Below are 19,633 nucleotides of genomic sequence, written 5' to 3'. Positions count from 1 at the left end.
GGTCAAAAACAATTCAATTAATTTGATTTAATATCAAATTAAACTTTAATACATTTTCGTTTTATGGACCCTTTTCACAATTTAAATGCTCAAAAGTTTTTTAGATTTAGATTTTTTTTTAAATGCATGTACATTTATAACACTATACTTTGTATTACATCACATTTGCATCAAATTACCAAACAAACTACTTAAGTTGATTTCATCAACTATTAGGGTTAGCCTAAACCAGAATACAGATGATCTCAACGCTAACAGAAAATAAAAGCTACAAACATAACCTGTGTGTGGGAATCTGAATGAGAGTGACTGGTGTAATCATCCGTGTGTGTGTGTGTGTGTGTGTGGTACTTGCATGGCCAGGCTTTGTCTTGCTGTACAAGTAAGAAGATTTAAAGCTTTGCATCTAACACTGCACATCTCGTGAACACAGTGGCAACAACACACACTCTCTTTATCCCAGAACATAAGCCAAAAACACACACACAAATGCCACCAAACAGTGACAAACAGACAAACACATTTTCATTATCAGCATGTGTTGTCACTGCATTGTGTGCACAACTCTCCCCAAAATAAGTGTCCCACCCATCTCCGTAATGTCTTTGTGTGCAATTGTGTAATGGCCCGAGTGTGTATGTGGGTGTGAGACTGTGTGCACATACAATCTGGTTGAGTGTTTAAGGGATAGTGAGAGATAATTGCCGTTGGCGTCTAGACACTGGAAAGATGGTGTACTACGCAGCAAGAAGTAAATCACACAGTAAACATGCCGGTGGTTTGATGTATATATCGTGTAATGGTAGACATGCATCAACCAGTAGAGACCTTGCTATACTGCTTATACTGATTTAGGTTATTTAAACATAAGAAAGAGAAAGAGTCCCAAACAGAAGAAGCTTTGGTGATAATCAAGCGTATATTTAATTACTACAGTGGCCACCAACTACACTCTAAAAAATGCTGGATTAAATACAACCCAGAACTGGGTAAAATATGGACGAACCCAGCGATTGGGTTGTTTAGACCCAGTGGTTGGGTTAAACATTTAACCCAACTGTTGGTTGAAAACAACCCAACATGTGTTCTGTCCAATATTTACCCAGCACTGGCTTGTATTTAACCCAGAGATTACTTTCAGGTGCCGTTTTATTCTTCAGCTCAATGGCATTGAAGGATATATCAATGCTGCCTTCAAAAAGGCATCTCAGTATAGCATGTAGTACAGGTCATTGGTTTCAGATGTATCTTGTTGCCTTCCTACATTGCCTTGTTGCCTACATCTACATCAGCAACTGTAGATTTTGATTCATATGCATTCACAGCTGTGTGTTCATTGGCTGTTTAACATAGACTTCAGCTATGGCTTATAAAGTCATAAGAATCATAACTATTCATTTATTTTTTACTGATTTGTGTGTTGATTTTTCACTCGTGTTACATAGTTTGAAGGTGTTTTTTGCACTGATGCCAGATTTATCATTTACTTAATATGAATATTCTTATCTTTTGGTTTGTGTCATCAAGCTCCAATGAAAAAGTGCAAATAATTAAATGAGATGAAGTACAATTAAGCATTTTAAGTACCTTTAATTGTAATTTTTTCTTAAGTATTTAAATATCAGTGGTATTTAATACAAAAATATTAAATTGTCTTGTGATAAACTGTTTAAACTTTTGGGTAGTTTTAATGCTTTTAAAAAGAAGTTTCTTCTGCTCACCAAGGCTGAATTTACTTGATCAAATATACAGTAAAAAACAGTAATATTGTCAAATATTATTACAATTTAAAATAACTGTTTTCTATGTGACAATATATATTCTATCGGTGATCAAAACTGAATTTTCTGCATCAGTCTTCAGTGTCACATGATCCTTCAGAAATCATTCTTATTACTCATAGTGTGATATAAGATCTTGGTCATACCTCTCACACGATTCTGGACTCCTGAATAAAGGGTGTCTCCAGCTTAGCCCTAATATCATGCTAACAGACATTCACTCTTAACAGCTGTTACACCAGCATGACTTCACATGTACGAATATCACTGTGACATATAGGGCCACTCCTAAAATCATGTAACCGTCCCCCCTCCGCCTCTACCCCACCCCCACAAGACCAGACACACACAGACACTGAGGCTTACCACACTTCTCCAGCACCAAGATATTGCATCTGCAGCGATGCAACTTCAAATACAAATGCATATCATTCATAATGCATCTAGAAAATGTTTCTGTGGGAAACAGCTAGACTGATTCACATCTGTACCTTGTGCATTTGACAATCTTTTTGACCAATTCATCAAATGACCTGGCTCATAATAGTCATTTATTTGTAAATCAGATTATATGCAAACAATGCAATAAAAAACATGCTGTGTATTTGTTGTTTTTGTATTTTTGCAGCACCTCAACTTCAATTCAGACTGCGAACGCACAATATAATTTTTTTTTTTGTAGTAATTTTTTATTTTTTTGCTAATGTAGATTCAGTAATGATGCAGCTGTCAGACCTCTGTTGTGTGTGTCTTGTGTTTCCACGTGCTCCCTGTGTTTCCATGCCCATATTTGGTTTGTTTCCTGTCCTCGTTTGATGTCATTAGTAGTTTATTCTGTTCCAGCCGTGTTCGTCTAAAAATATGATAATATATCATAATTTCGTCTAATTATCCCTAGTATTTAAGTCCTGTCTGTGTTGTGAGATGTCGTCTGGTCTACTCGGTACCCCCGGTGTTTGATGTCTGTGAGTTTGCCTTGTCCTGCCCTGTCTTCATTAAAGATGTTATTTGAGTTTAGTCCTCGTGTCCTTGATCCTCCCTGCTGTGTGCACCGTGACAGCAGCAAACACTGCCATACTTTTTCAAATATGCAAATATATTATCAAAGAAATGCTGAAATTCAAAGGTATACTAACATTCACCAAAATGGCCACCATATAAGCGGAATGCTTGAGTAAACTGCAGATTACAGTAATAACAGCGTTTTCTAAAACTGCTGCAGTTTAGCAGGGTGTTGACATCTCCAGCCTCTATGCTCTCAACAGGAGATTTCACTGAATGCCCTAGATGTCAAGACATCCCTGGAATGGCACGTGAAGTCCTTGAACGATATTACCACGGCTCGTGCTTGATGCACTCATGTCCGCTTTCAGAAAAAATGGCTTTGTGGAAAAACATACCACTATTTTCTGCATTATGCAGTGTGCAAACCAGCTACGTTTGCACAAAACGGTATAAAACCAGAGTACTGTATCCCACGATGCACTGAACTTGATCTGACCTTGCATTTCCACTGTGACGTCTCTTTCATGACTCACTATTTGATTGTACTAATACAAGTTATGACACGGCACCAAATTGCATTAAAAAGTACAAAAGAATATGAGATTATAACTGCCATCCACAATATTTCATACTAGAATGTATGATACTACAGTTTTTAACATTTACGGTTGCATGATGTATAGTTACTGTCACATATTGGTGTGATTTTTTTATCTTTTTGAAGGATGGCTCTTATGCTCACCAAAGCTGCATTTAATCAAAAATAACAGTAAATATCATTAGAACTGATTATTTTAATATATGTGACCCTGGAGCACAAAAGCAGTCTGAAGTCGCTGGGGTATATTTGTAGCAATAGTCAAAAATACATTGTATGGGTCAAAATTATTGATTTTTATTTTATGCCAGAAATTATTAGGATATTAAGTAAAGATCATGTTCCATGAAGATATTTTGTAAATTTCCTACCATAAATATATAACATTTAATTTTTTATTAGTAATATGCATTGCTAAAGATTTCATTTGGACAACTTTAATGGCAATTTTCTCAATATTTAGATTTTTTTGCACCCTCAGATTCCAGATTTTCAAATAGGTAGTTGTATCTCGGCCAAATATTGTCCGACCAGCTTTCAGATGATGTATAAATCTCCGTTTACAAGTTTTGTGGTCCAGGACCACATATTTGAAACATACTAATACACATTTTGAAATCCTACTAAGCAGTGCGTCCTGCGCAGTACGCAGTAAGCTTGTAATGCTGGTTTGTAATGACGCAGTGACAGGCCGCATTTGTATGCAACTCACAGACGTCACAATGGCTTCATTGAGCGCTGCATTATGACGCAACAGAAGCCGTTTCAAGGCCGCGATTGCGTCACAATGACAGCCGCCTTCATCTTCAGTCTACAAAGGCCTTTAGTAAGCATATGGCTATTTTCTCAATAAACGCGTTATGTGTTTTGTTTGATTAAATGGGTTCTCTCACCTGGTGATGGTGGTTGTAGTTGTTCCGCTGCTGCAGAAAGGCGCCCTGCTGCGGGGGGATCTGCGGGCTGACCGGGGACCGGCGGCTCTGCGGCGGCGCGTTGATCTGTGGGGAGAAGGGGCTGCTGAAGCCCTGCACCGGACACGGGTTCGCCGAGAAGCTCTGGAAGAAGCCGGGGTTGATAGAGGAGGGGATGCCGGGGTAGAAGTTGTCAGGCTCGGTGGTGGGGATCGGGTTTATTGTGTTAGCGGCATTGGAGACGGGCGGAGGCGGGGAGCTGGTCTGCACGGACCACGGCGTTCCGAAAGAGGGCAGGGAGGGAGAAACCGAGCCGCCGCCGCCGCTGGGGCTATGCATCTCAGGGAACGCGGCCGCCGCGAGCATGTTATTGCCGCCGGTGCCGTTGTTGATGTGGTGCGCGCTGGGGGACTCCATCTGGGGCTTCACTTTGGACGATGGCGCATCGGTGACCAGGCCCGTGGAGGAGGAGGAAGAGGAGGAGGAGGAGGAGTACGGCTGCTGCGGTGTCTCAGTCTGCTGATGTATGTTCCGGTCGCGCTGAAGGTCAACGGCTGTCTGTGCGTGACCTACAGCGGAGAAGCGGCCCAGGTCGCTGTCGGCGGCGCTGCTCTGCTCGCTGTTGGACTGAGAAGCTGTCAGCCCCGCAGGCTCCTCCTGCATGTTGCGCTGATGTGACGGGAAAAGAGGGGACACCAGAGGCGAGCTGCTGGGGCGCACCGGAGACGCGCAGGGATAGGGTGTGAATGCGCCTCCGCCGAACCTTGTGGACCCGCTGCTGATGTTCGCTGTCTGCAACAAACCGAACCCGTAATCACCCATTTAACTGCGTCAAAACAGCGCAGCTCTCCTATTCCCAGGCCTGCTCAAGAACAATAAGAGAGGCACTGTGTCCTGTAACTTCCTAAAGCCTGCTTGGAGCGAGAGAGGAGGAGCTTTCGGTCGCCTTTTTACGTACTGTAAATATTGTTCGCGGATTTAATTGTCTGCGGCTTCTTTTAGCCGTTTTAGCCGTCCGATCGACGGCGCATCCCCCTCCTCGCGTTACCGGCGGATCTGATCTGCTGCTGCGGCAGAGGATTAAAACTCCTGCATGCGCGTCACCGCCGCGTCACGACGCCCGCCTCCCTCACAGCCGCAGAGAGAGCCGCAATGTGCGCGTCGCTCATTCATTATTCAGGAGGTGCAGCAGAGCAGAGCGTGTCGGAAATATGGCAGCTGCTCGGTCAAATGCTTGTTCGGGTGACTTCCAACCTTTTCACCTTTAGCCTTTATAATCTGCCGAGTATATACTCATGCATCATGCGTGGCTGTAATAAACCAGTAATAAACGGCGTACTGTGCTTGGTAACCAGACGGAATTATGAGCATTCACATATCATATTACACGGCAGACATTTAGTGCCTGATAAAACATGTGGATTATGTTAGCGCATGGCAGTAGAGCATGTAAGTGTAACACAGTCCATAGTATGCAGTGTGTCTTTAATGTATAGTGCGTATAGTATATAGTGTATTCTATATAATGTACTGTGTAGTATACAGTCTACTGTAGCATAAGTACTGTAGTATATTCTGTGTAGTGTATTATATAGTCTGCAGTTGTTTATTATTGTGTAGTGTGTATATTTAATTGTGTTGTGAACACTATATAGTGCAGTGAATTCTATTTAATGTAATATACAGTCTAGATTATACTGCAGTATTCAGTACACAGTACGTAGTGTAGTATGTTCTATGTAGTGCACTATATAGTATCCACTTAATTATTTAATATATGTGACCCTGCATTTAATCAAAAATACAGTAAAATATCATTAGAACTGTTTATTTTAATATTTGTGACCCTGGAGCACAAAACCAGTCTTAAGTCGCTGAGGTATATTTGTAGCAATAGCCAAAAATACATTGTATGGGTCAAAATTATCCATGCCAAAAAATAATTAGGATATTAAATAAAGATCATGTTCCATGAAGATATTTTGTAAGTTTTCTACTGTATATATATTAAAACTTAATATTTTATTAGTAATATGCAATGCTAAGAACTTCATTTGAACAACTTTAAAGGTGATTTTCTCAATATTTAGATGTTTTTGCACCCTCAGATTCCAGATTGTGTAATAGTTGTATCTCGGCCAAATATCGTCCGATCCTAACAAACCATACATCAATGAGAAGCTTATTTATTCAGCTTTCAGATCATGTAAAAATCTCAACTTCGAAAAATTAACACTTATGCCTGGTGTTATAGTCCAGAGTCACATAATTGTGTAGTGTATACTTAGTATAGTATATTGTATATAATGTACTATAAAGTTTGATTTATACCATACTGTTCGGTACACATAAGTAGTATACATATATTAACTATACATACTGTATACTTGACAGTGTAGTATATGCAATGTACTAAACAGTGTAGATTATTCTGTAGGTCTAGTATTTAGTACAGTGTAGTACACAATCTAGATTCTACTGTAGTAGTCATTACAGTAAGCAGTATAGTACTGTATATTCATTACACTATTTATTATGCAATTGTTTATTATTATCATGTAGTAGTGTATACTATGTTGTGTAGTATAGGACACGGTGTTACACGGCAGACCTTCGGTGCCTGATAAAACATTTGGATTATGTCAGCGCATGGCAGTGGAGCATATAAGTGTAGTACAATACATAGTATGCAGTTTATACTGTTTAAAAGTGTTTAGTAGTCTTTCTTATATAGTATAGTGCAGCATATTCTATATAATGTATGTAGTCTAGATGGGCACTCGAGTTAGTGACTCGGACTCGAGTCGCATTTTTATAAACTTCAGACTCGAACCTGAAATGACTTCAGACTTGACTTGACTCGAGGAAAAGGACTCATGAAAATTTTAAAACCAACTCGAGTCTTTTGTCCTTAAATGTTCAAAACTAAAAGGTTTTGAACATTTCAAAATAATAATGTAGCCTAATTATAATTGGGAAAATGGTTGTTAGATGGCTAGGATGGAACTTAAACTTTGAAACTGCTAGTTATCTTTCTTTTTTGCTCAAGATGAGAACGTTTTGATTATTGTAGCTACATTGTTTTTAAGTAAAATATTAAAATAGTATAGATTTCAGGAACAAAACCCTGAAAAAAACAACATTATATGTATGGTTTTGTAATATCTGTGTCACATATTTCCTTATGTGTCATGGTAGATTGGACTCTAATTATAGAATTTGATTACAGAAAAACTGTTTTGAACATGGTAATGGATTAAAACATAACATTCGTAAATAGGAAGATTTCAGTACATGAGGATTATTAATGGGATTATTTTAGCGAGCCATTATTAAATTACTCGGATTCCAAGTTAAAGATTTGTGAACATCTCTGGATTATACTGTAGCATTCAGTACATAGTAAGTATTGTAATATATTATGTGTAGTGAATTATATAGACAGCAGTCGTTTATTATTATGTAGTGTATTGTTAATTGTCTTGTGAACATTATATAGTGCAGTGAATCCTATATAATGTACTATACAGTCTAGAGTATACCGTAGTATTCAGTACGCAGTAAGAAGTGTAGTATATACTATGTAGTGCACTATATAGTATCCACTTTATTAGTTAATATATTTTGTAGTGTATACGTAATTGTGTTGTATACATAGTAAATTCTATATAATGTAATATACAGTCTAGATCAGGGGTTCCCAAACTTTTCCATTCCACGACCCACCGGGACGAGTCCTTCCGCGAGGGGGGAGTTATGTCAGTCCTCTGTCGTGTGTGTCATGTGTTCCCGCCTCATGTTTTCTTATTTGGTTTGTTTCCTGTCCTTGTTTAATGTGATTATTAGTTAATTCTGTTCCAGCTGTGTTTGTGTAATTAGCCTGTGTATTTAAGTTCCTGCCTGTTCAGTTTCGTGTCGTCTAGTCTACTCGTTACTCCACGGTGTTCCTGTCTGCGTCAGCCTTGCCTTGTCTTGCCCTGATGTCTACATTAAAGACTGTTCATTTGAGTTTACTCCTCGTCTCCATGTTCTTGTATCATCCTCATGTGTGCACCGTGACAAGTGCTTTACAATAGTATGCAATTATTATAATTTTGTTTTATTTCGTATATTGTGTATTGTACATAGAGTAGCATATTCTGCACAGTCTCTAGTTTATGTTGAAGTGTTCAGAATATTGTAGTAAAGTATATATATTGTAGCTTTAATAAGTAGCGTAGTAGTCTGTCGTTCATACTGTGGTATTTAGTATATTACTTAAGGTAAAATACATAATCTAGTACATAGGTTGTAGTGTAGTGTATTCATTATTAGGTACTGCCTGCTTTATAAAGAAGCATTTAGTATTTGGTTATTTTGATATATATATAAACAAAGGGTAGTTTATTCTATATAATGTATTATATGGTATACAGTCTAGAATATTCAGTATACTGTGGTAGTGTGCTATATAGTGTTCTAGTTTATACTGAAGTATTTAGGCTATTCCGTTTGGTGTAATATATAATCAGGTAGTGTATACTACTATATATGGTGTTCTGAAATGATCGTGTCTAATGCACACTGAAGAATTGTATATATTGGTCTATTCATTGTATTTAGTGTAATACATGGTGTACATAGTGAAGTATTCATTATATTCTTTAATTAATACATGGTACGAGAAAAAGGTAACACTTTAGAGGGAACACTCATTAACTATTAACTACGACTTTTCCCTCAATAAACTCATATTTTGCTGCTTATTAATAGTTAGTAAGTTGTTAAGTTTAGGTATTGGGTAGGATTAGGGATGTAGAATAAGGCATTAATATGTGCTTAATTACTACTAATGAAAGGCTAATATTCTATTAATATGTATGCTAATTAGCAACTAGTTAAGAGACCCTAAAATAAAGTGTTACCAAGAAAAATATTCTATACAGAGTACTACACAGAAACAAAAACATACCAAAAAGCCTTATGTTATTACCATGTTTGTTTTTTTGTTTTTTTAAATATACCATGGTAATACCATGCTATTTTTGGCAACGTAAACCTCACGAGAACCTGATTTGTGTAATCATTTAGTACCATGGTATAACACCACAGTACTAGAGCCCTGCATTTCAGACTTTTATGCACCCTAGGGCCGGGCTTTGGGACAATTTTTACATCATAGCTCAGACGCGGGCCGGGCCTCGGGCCTGTTTTAGGCTTCTCCTTATTTTTATATTTTAGACATCCATCAATTAGTGATGAAAAGAAAATTGCTGCGCTGGTGGAAACAACATGAGACCATGATACAAGCGACTGTCAAGATGGGCTCGACAGCGCTTAGTGTCTCCGCCAGCAGCAGAAGTAGCATGATTGAGAGTTCTGCGTTCAAATGCACGCAACAGGCTAATGCTTGCCGCAAAGCACGGGCAAAAGTAATTACCATGAATGTGTCCGGGGGAAATAGTAAGGAGATATTTGAATTATTTACTAGTAAACTAGTGTTTTCTGAGTCCGTGTCGCAAAGATGAAGTTGCCAATCCAGACTCGCCATCTCCTCATTAGATGCGTGTTTAGAGAGAAGTGCATCTTTACGGATTATGATTATGATTATAATTATAATTAAAGAGTTTTTGTTTTTGATTTGTTTTTGTAACGGGGCGAACGAGACGTGAGACGTGCGGATCCATGTGCAAGCTTTTATTAATAAACATAGTCAAATAACAGGCAGGATTATCAAACAACAGCGAACAGGTATGGCACGGGCAGGACACAAGAGTATTCCGAGAACAAGCGTGGGTCTTTGATCGGCGAACAATATCCAACAGGGTGAAGCAGAGAGATAATCCAGGTGAACGAGCAGGGGTCCAAGAGAGGTGCAAACAGAGTCCGGATGGCAAGGTAAAGGGTTAATCCAGGAAACACAGGCAAGAATCGAAACACTAGAAGACAACGAAGAGGGTTCCGTATCGCAGCTAAAACTAGGAGAGTTATAAATGCAGAACAATACTGGAACTAAACAGAAAAACACAGAATGGCTCGGTAAGACAGCTAACACTAGGGGAGTGCTATACGCATAACAATACTCGGCACAGACAGAGAGGAAGTTCAAGGCTTATAAAGCGTGTGTAATCAGTTCTGTGATCATTTTCAGGTGTGAGCGTGATTAGTGGAATCAGCTGTGTGTGTCGTCAGTGCAATGGATGATGGGAAATGCAGTCCAGTGTGATGTGAGAGTCAATATGATGGAGAGACAACCTCTTGTGGCAGTCGGAAGGCCACGAACCAGATTCGTGACAGTTTTAGATTTAGTGCAGTTATAGAATATAGTTTAGTGCATACTGCAGTGCATAGTGCATACTTCAGTATGTACTGCTGTGTGTATAATACGAGTGAACAGAGATAATGACCCTGCGATGTGCATCCTCAGTGCGCAGTGATGCTGGATTCTAAAAATATCTCATTAAAATGCACCCGGGTGTCAAGGAGATTAATTCCCTATGCATGCTTAAACAGCATCCTCATGCTTCTAACGAGGGGACATTATTCTGTCCCTCCAGTCTTTGTCCACTTTTTAAAGCATCTGATCCCATTTGACAGCTGGTCGTGTTTATACCTCCCATGTCAAATGTGGCATTTGTTTTAACCACTTACTCTTCAGTCCCTCTCATGCTGGGCTCTGATCAATAATGAAAGCTTTTACAGGATGTGTGTGGAGGTTGTCTACTACTAAGCACAATTAATTATGGCTATATTGCCATCAATTTAAGCACAATGGTCGCATGTCATACTTTTCATAAATGTCTCATTCCTCCATTGATTCAATCACAGCGCAGCAACACTGAAGACAGATTAATCATACAATCACTGATCTAAGCCCATCAGAGCTTCACCTCCACGCAGCGGCTATTGTGACAGTTACAAATTAACCCACACGTTACAATTGATCAAAATCTACTCATTTTTCCCATTTGCATCCCTGCTGCACACAGCATCATTACTCCTCAAGATTTAAAAGACACATCCTGTAATTTGCTAAGAGACTTGACGGGCTTTAATCACTGTGTGCGACATGACAAATGCATCGTATGAAAAGAAGATTATGAGAAGAAGGTTGGTCCAACAGGAGCATCAAACCCTGCATGCTGCCTTTATTATGGGTCATTACCGACTGGTGAATGGTGGTTGCAGATGAACTGGAATAACCAGGACTAGCAGCTGACAACCTGTAATTGTCCTTTTTGAAATTCATTTTCATCACACATGCACAAACAAAGAGATGCATGGTTGTGTTTGAATGGGGACTCAGATAGAAGAGATATGGGAAACAGAGCTAGTTAGAAATGGGATTGTGGGATACGGGGGTAGAGAGAGATACGGTGAACAGACATTGTACGCAATCTAATTTGCTGATTACCACCGTATAGATTTCAACCTACAACTAAATACCAGCTGGCCTTCTAAGTGTGTGTATGTGTGAGAGAGAACTGACTGAATAAACATCCACTAGCAGACTCTTATCCGGATCCATTAAATCCTTCTTTTTTCCCTTTATTTTTTATTTTTCTGATAATACTGTACTTTTATACAGTGTATACTAAAATCAAGGAATATTCCAAGTCAAATATAAACTCTATGGACAGCATATATATATTTTTAGAGCCTGGTCTCATGAAAATGTGCATAAATAGTATGATAAATAAAAATGAAAACCCGTGGTATTGATACGCAAAAATGGACTTTGGCGTAGTGTTTTAGCATGTAGCTGTGTCATTGCTAGCACTGGTTTGTAGTGTGAATAGTTTTACCATTTACTCGACTTTGTTATTCTTCTAGCCATTAACCTATATATGAATATATGAATAATGCCTCAAATCATATGTTCTTGTTTTGCCATGTCAAAATAAGCTATTATGCTAGCTTATTTTGACATGGCAAAACAAGAACATATGATTTGAGGCGTTATTCATGTCTGTAACACAAGCGCAGGATGAGTTTTATACCAAGGTTTAATTAGGTGGATCTGATCCTGCCTTCCAGTGCTTTTGGACATTTGCTACTTTCCACCTTTTGAGAACAGGAATCATGGAGGATGGTGCATTCATGAGTTCATTCTTGCCTGTTTCTTGAGGAAATCTTATTAAAGCCAAAAGGTATAGATGATATTTAGGTTCATATAGATTTAGAATAAAATGTAGTGTCCCATTCACTCACCGGTAATCATATAAACATTCACTGCGCTTTCAAGATATTCAGCTGGCTGACGTTTCCAAATTCCGGTCAAATAAGTGCTATTTTCGCTCTGTTCAATACATACAATATGCATCAAATTGTTATTTATATACATACATATACATATACATGACTGTAACCTGAAAACAAGGTAGATGTTGTGGAAAAAACTCATTTTAAAATAGTGTTATGTTTCCATTCTCTGCCATGTATAAAGTCTATGGCTCGCCCAACTCGGAAACTCAGGTATCAAAATTAAGCTTCCCAGTTGTAGACTAGGGAGACCGTTCATGTTCAATTTCATGTTCAATTAGAAAACTCGTATTCACGATAATTCTAATAACATGTGAGGGTAGCATTAATCTCATATGAGCACAAATAACAGCAAAGACCTGTTCACACCAAGAACGATATCTATAAAAAAATAACTATATCGATAGATCACATTAGACACCAAATTGTATTTAAAGGAATATTACACCCAAAAATTCTGTCATCAGTTACTCACCCTCATGTCTTTCCAAACCCAGAAGACCTTCGTTCATCTTCAGAACACAAATTAAGATATTTTTGATGAAATCTGAGAGCTTTCTGGTACTCCATAGACAGCAATGATATTAGCACGATTAACACACAGAAACATAGCAAGGACATCTGTAAGAATCAGAAAATATGCATATATATTTACAAAGTACTAGGGAGAGAGTCAATAATTAGAGATGGGGAATGAATTACAGGCATGAATTATAGAACACTGGTAATAATTCATGTGTTAGTTGTTTAGGCTGGAGATAAACAAGTAAAAGATCAAATAAAATAGATAAAACAGTCCATGTGACATCAGGGGTTCAACCATAATTTTGCGAAGCTATGAGAATACTTTTTGTGCGCAAAGAAAACAAAAATAACATAATCTATTCAGCAATTCTTCTCCCCAAGTTACCATCTTCCACCATTTTGGAGAGTATCCCAGAACGTAATCAACATAATGAGCGTTGTTTACGTTCATCATGCGCACTGCTTCTACTGAACGTAAACAACGCTGATTACGTTGATTCTAATAACCCCTGATGTCACATGGACTATTTTACAGATGTCCTTGCTATGTTTTTGTGCGTTAATCGTGGTAATATCAGAGATCTCTCAGATTCCATCAAAAATATCTTAATTTGTGTTCCAAAGATGAAGGTCTTATGGGGTTTAAAACAACACGAGAGGCGAGTAATTAATGACACAATTTTCATTTTTGGGTGAACTTAACTTTTAGCTCGGATGAATTCGAGACTGAGGGACAGACATCACAGTCTTCACAGTAGCATGCACTGTATAACGCTACTAGATCATGTAAATTTCAACCAACTTTCAAAAGTCTATCCTTCACATTCTCAGTTTCATTCCTGTCAAAAATGACATATGGCAGTACCCTGACTAAGGTTTTACAGTAGCATCCACACAAACGGACGATAGTGCTCTGTTTATTCTAAGCTTGCACTGCAGTTTTGATGTCTGAGGCTTTAAATGTGTCTTTGCAGTCATGGTGTGGATGTCTATTCCCATCGATTAATACAATTTTATGGTTATCAGCTATCGTCCTTGGCGTGAATGAGCTAGAGCACAGCTAGAAACAACGCTGTTGCATTTCTTTGCTTAGCAATGTTTTGTTTAACATTGAGAAAAAGAAATGGGAAATTTATACTGACTCTGTCACGGTGCACACACGAGGGAGGAACCAGGAACACGCAGACGAGGATATAAACTCAAATAATAATCTTTACTTATAACATCAAGGCAGGGCAAGGCAAGACAAGACAGGGCAGGGCAAGACACAGACATCCAACACCGGGGATAACGAGTAGACCAGACAAAGTTTAACTGAACAGACAGGACTAATATACACAGGTAAATCATAGATAACGAGACGAACACGGCTAGACAAGAATTAATGATTACGCTTAACAAGGACAGGAAACAAACCAAATATGGGCACAAGAGGCAGGAACACATGACACACACACGACAGTTCCCTGACATAACTCCCCCCTCCCGAAAGGCTCGTCCCGAGCCTTAACAGTTCCATCGGGGAGGGGGGGGTGGGCGCTCTGGAGGCCTCTCAGGACAGACACGGACCACAGGACGGGGACCTCCAGAGCGGAACAGACAGACAGGACCCATGGCGGAGCAGGGAGCTCAGGAGGCCATGGCAGGTGGTAACTGTGGCCATGGCATCCTTCTTCGGCCCACCCACTCCACCCAGAGCTCTACTACCCCCCCCCAAAATTTCCATGGGGAATCCAGGGGGTATCAGGAGCCCTCCGGGGCCAGACATACAAAACAGTACAAGACACGACAGAAACCCTCCAGGGTCAGACAAACACGACAGGACATCCCACAGGAACCAGAAGCCCTCCTGGGCTGGCTAGGAAGCTGAGGCTTCCTCTGGGCATGACGAGGAGTCAGGGGCCCTCACAGGGTCCCTCAGCGACCTCCTCCACTTCTGCGACAGGGGGGGCAAGTGGCTGCGACTGGCCTCCATGGCCACAACTCAAGGAGCCGCCTGCCCCAGACGAGTCTCCATGGACAAGACATGACAAGGTAAGTTTAAAATGTTCCTGTGGGCACAACGAACACAAACACGGCTCTCCTGGCCGTGACATGTGGACTTGATCCACGGAGAGGGTCAGAGGCGACCGATGGGCATGAGTCAGTGGCAATCCGGCGGGCTTGAGTCAGCGGCAATCCGGCGGGCATTGAGTCAGAGGCTGGCCGGCGGGCATTGAGTCAGAGGCTGGCCGGCGGGCATTGAGTCAGAGGCGGATCGGCGGCGTGCACAGGGAAGCCGCGGACGGCGGCGTGAATAGGGGGAGCCGCCGACGGCGGGTTGGCTTTCCCCACGGACGGCGGACTTGGGTGAACCGCAGGTGGCGGCGTGAACTCCCGCGAACGGCGGGCTCGGTGAAGCCGCCGACGGTGGGTTGGCTTTCCCCACGGACGGCGGACTTGGGTGAACCGCAGGTGGCGGCGTGAACTCCCGCGAACGGCGGGCTCGGTGTGCCGCGGACGGCGGCGTGAACTCCCGCGAACGGCGGGCTCGGTGTGCCGCGGACGGCGGCGTGAACTCCCGCGAACGGCGGGCTCGGTGTGAGCGGCGAGGTTGGGAGCCGCGGACAGCGGCGGATATCTCCCGCGATCGGCGGGTTGGATGAGCCGCGGACAACGGCGAACTTCTCCCGCGAACGGCAGACTGCAGGGCTCGCGGCCAGCGGACTCGCGACACTCGCGGCGATCCCGCCGAACTCCCACGCCGACTTGCAGTGGGCTAAGGCGGGATGTCGAGTGGCGACTTCCGTGCCACGAGAGACAGACCAAAAACAGGAACAAACAAAAGACTTTTAAAAAACGGAAAACAAAACGAGGTGAAGGGGCGCCGCTTACAGATTTGGTCTGGTCTTCTGTCACGGTGCACACACGAGGGAGGAACCAGGAACACGCAGACGAGGATATAAACTCAAATAATAATCTTTACTTATAACATCAAGGCAGGGCAAGGCAAGACAAGACAGGGCAGGGCAAGACACAGACATCCAACACCGGGGATAACGAGTAGACCAGACAAAGTTTAACTGAACAGACAGGACTAATATACACAGGTAAATCATAGATAACGAGACGAACACGGCTAGACAAGAATTAATGATTACGCTTAACAAGGACAGGAAACAAACCAAATATGGGCACAAGAGGCAGGAACACATGACACACACACGACAGTTCCCTGACAGACTACTAAAGGTAATAGATTAAAAGAGGAAATTTCACCAGATGATAGCTGCAGAGATGACACAGCATATTCCCTTGAGGCCTAACACACACACACACACACACACTTCGTCATCACTTGTATCCTTTTCAGATCTCGCCTTTACATCCCCTTCCTCCATGTTCCTCTTCAGCTGTTGGGTCCATAAACAGGGATCCCTCCTCCTGCTCTTGTTGCCCAGATGGGACAGTTCTCCTAGTTTAAGGGCAGGTGTGGTGGTCCTGGCCGGTGCTGTGCAAGTGATTGGCTGTGATTTCTGGGTGGGGTTGAGTATGTGTCTGCGGTGGTGGTGGTGGTGGGGGGGGGGGGGGGGGGGTTATAATGGGGCAAGCTGCCAGCTGCTGTCCCTTTCTCAATGTATAGCCTTCTTAAACAGGAGGGGGGTTGCATATGTGTATGTGTGTCTTTTAGTGTGTCAGCTGCCACAGAACTGAATGTGACACCTCAATCTGATGATGAGCACATACTATGGCTGCGTGCCAAAACCTAGCGAGCCGCCTCACTTTCTGTCTACACAGGCACCTACCTGCTAACCAAAATGGAACCCTACAGGTGACTAATTTGGAGCTGTGCTACACAATATAGCAAGTTTTACATAAGACACTTGAGTTTGATGTTGGCATGTTGCTAAGCTAACAACATGACTTCCTAAAGCTGTGGTCACGTTTACTGTTCTTTGTGTTTTTGTTGCTGAAATCCAGTCACGTCAATTCAGGAATTTCACACCGATTTTGCAACAGATTCAATTCATTGCACTGACTGACAAGAAGCTGATTGTTTTAAAAGTGATTTCTGTGTGAGCTGTGGTTCGTTCATAGGTACACTATTGGCATGCATTCTGGGATTGGCTTAGCTACAAACGATGCGATGTGATTCTGCCTTAAAATTGGGTTAAAACAAGGTGTTTTAGGCCACATTTACAATTCCAATTTGTTGACTATATCCCATTTTTGATGATGACTAGCTTACATCTTTTAAAAGTGATGTACTGACCTAGAGACAGGGTTGCCAGGTCTGCAAAACAAAGTCTGCCTAATTGCTAATCAAAACCAGCCCAATCACATTTGTTTTGCTGTTCCAGGGGGAGGGGGGGTTGACCCACAGACTAAAACCAACCCACAGCAACAGTGTAAAAGTAGTCCAGTTCCACGGGAAAACCATGCACTTGGAAACACTTCCTGGAAACATGTCTACTTTAGTTGACATAATTTGCTTTTTCAATGACATACGGCTCATCCACGGATTGATAGAGGAATATCCGATCTGTCCATTTACATGGGAGATGCAAATGAATCTGATTCATATTTGACTTATTTCCACATATGAATGAGACCTGAAACTAATCTGAGAATAACAGAATCTGTGTGGTTTTTCCTGCTTACACATTGCCACATGGGAGGAAAAAATCAGAAATGGGTCACTTGAACCAATTAGTGTAAATGTGAATTTGGAAGGCAAAACCTATGCTTACCCTTTAGAACAGTGTTGGGGACACACTTGTGCTGCCTAAGTAGTCAGCTCACTCGGTTTTGGGCAGCACATCCCATGAAAAAGGAACACTTGGTGTCAGATGGCATAATTGTTGTGTGGTGCAAAGCTATATTCAGATCCACGGTGGACTTGCCTACCAGACGGTCTATTTTCAGATTTCTGAGAAGATCTCTGTCTCATTCCCCACAGCGTCTGAACATGCAGTGAAGACTGAACCAACTGCAAATGTTTATATTGACGCTGTTGATGATATTGAGATCAGAAAAGATACAAAATTAAGATATGCATCTGTGTTTAAATGCATGAGCTGATGATAACTGAATGCAGGCAGAGTAGATGGCACGTTTAATTCATGCAAATTAAAGCATGGCTGTGAGGGATAGAAGTACAGCCTGTTGCCTAGTTTTATAGTCATAGGTCACGTCTACTTTGTCTTGAGAAGAGTTTTTCAGAAAGACATTAGTTTTTTTTTTTTCAAAAGATGGACACAGCAGTACAACCCAATGAACAGACTGTACTTTTATTCCTCACAGTTTTCATTTGCATCAACATGGTGTCTGCCCAGTTTAAGATTCAGTAAGATTAAGACCCCCAAGAGTCTTGTAAAGTCTTGAAAGGACCACACACACACACACACACACACACACACACAATTACACCTACACATATCTAATAGCACAAGCAGTGTGTTTCAGAGGCTCTGTATCAGTTTAAGGGCGAGGAGTGTAATCAGTGTTCAGCACAATGGTTCCTTCTTCATTTTTAAAAAACTGAAACAAATTCTGAACAAAGAAAATGGCCTTTTGTTTGAATCAGCAAGGCCACAAAATCTACAGCTCTAAACCTGACATGATTTATTATGATAAAATTCTCATTTCAGGTTTTTATGACTACATCAATCAAATCAGTACTAAGTGTTTATCACTAAAATAATAATTCATTTGGACAGTTGAATCTTTAGTGGTGTTTGTTGAGTCAAGCATTGCTAGTACTATTGCTCATAATTAGTGTGAGGGATCTGAACTAACCTGTTACCTTTTTCAGCATTTTTTGGGGGAAAAACAATCATCAAATTTGTTGTTGCATAAGGCCACATAAGTTTAATTTGTGTAATCACCTGTACACCCTAATGACAATGCACCCTAAAGTGCAATGTACAATTGCTGACATTGTTCACAAGTTAATGAGATCATACGTGAGGCTCAAAGAATCGGCAGTACAAGACATGAGACCCACTCACTTCAAAAATATATATAAAGCAGACTTTGCCATTATATATATATATATATATATATATATATATATATATAGTACCCTTCATTTTTTTCAAATTTTATGTTGCTGCCTTATGTCAAACTGCTTTAAATTACTTTTTTCAACATCGATCTACACTCCATACATTATAATGGTAAAGCAAAGCAAAAAAAAAAAAAGGGTTTTAACATCTTTGCAAATTTATTAAAAATAAAAAACTTAAATTATTCCATTGCATAAGCACTCATACCCTGGGACAGTTGGAATTTAGCTCAGGAGCATTCATATTGCTTGTAGGTGTTACTAGACTTTGAGTGAAGGTAACCTGTGGCAAATTCATTTGAATGGGTATGATTTGGAAAGGCACACATGTCTTAATAAAAGGTCCAACAGCTGATAATGCATATCAGAGCAAAAACCAAGCCCTGGGGTCAAAAGAACTGTCTGTAGAGTTCAGAAACAGGTTTGCGTCAAGCCACACAGCCACACATCTGGGGAAGAGTTCAGGAAAAAAATATACTTCATTGAAGGGTCACAGAAGCATGTACTCTCTGTTACCCTTAATGGA

The 19,633-nt window shown here is 40.7% G+C and overlaps 1 protein-coding gene across 2 annotated transcripts in view; it reads right to left on the bottom strand.

Annotated features, from left to right (window-relative positions):
• LOC306859707 (cytoplasmic polyadenylation element-binding protein 2-like) overlaps positions 1-5,369 on the bottom strand; it is a 29,770-nt gene extending 24,401 nt beyond the window's left edge. For both annotated transcript variants that reach the window (XM_079400908.1, XM_079400909.1), the window contains exon 1: positions 4,278-5,369. In XM_079400908.1, coding sequence (XP_079257034.1) covers positions 4,278-5,117 — 840 coding nt within the window. In that variant the 5' untranslated portion in view covers positions 5,118-5,369. The remainder of the gene's footprint in view (positions 1-4,277) is intronic.
• Between the last annotated feature and the right edge of the window lie 14,264 nt (positions 5,370-19,633).

The sequence above is a fragment of the Barbus barbus genome (genome assembly GCF_936440315.1).
Source record: "Barbus barbus genome assembly, chromosome: 40".
Taxonomy (NCBI): Eukaryota; Metazoa; Chordata; class Actinopteri; order Cypriniformes; family Cyprinidae; genus Barbus; species Barbus barbus.
The sequence above is the reverse complement of the archived record's forward strand: the minus strand, read 5'-3'. Positions and strand labels throughout refer to the sequence as shown.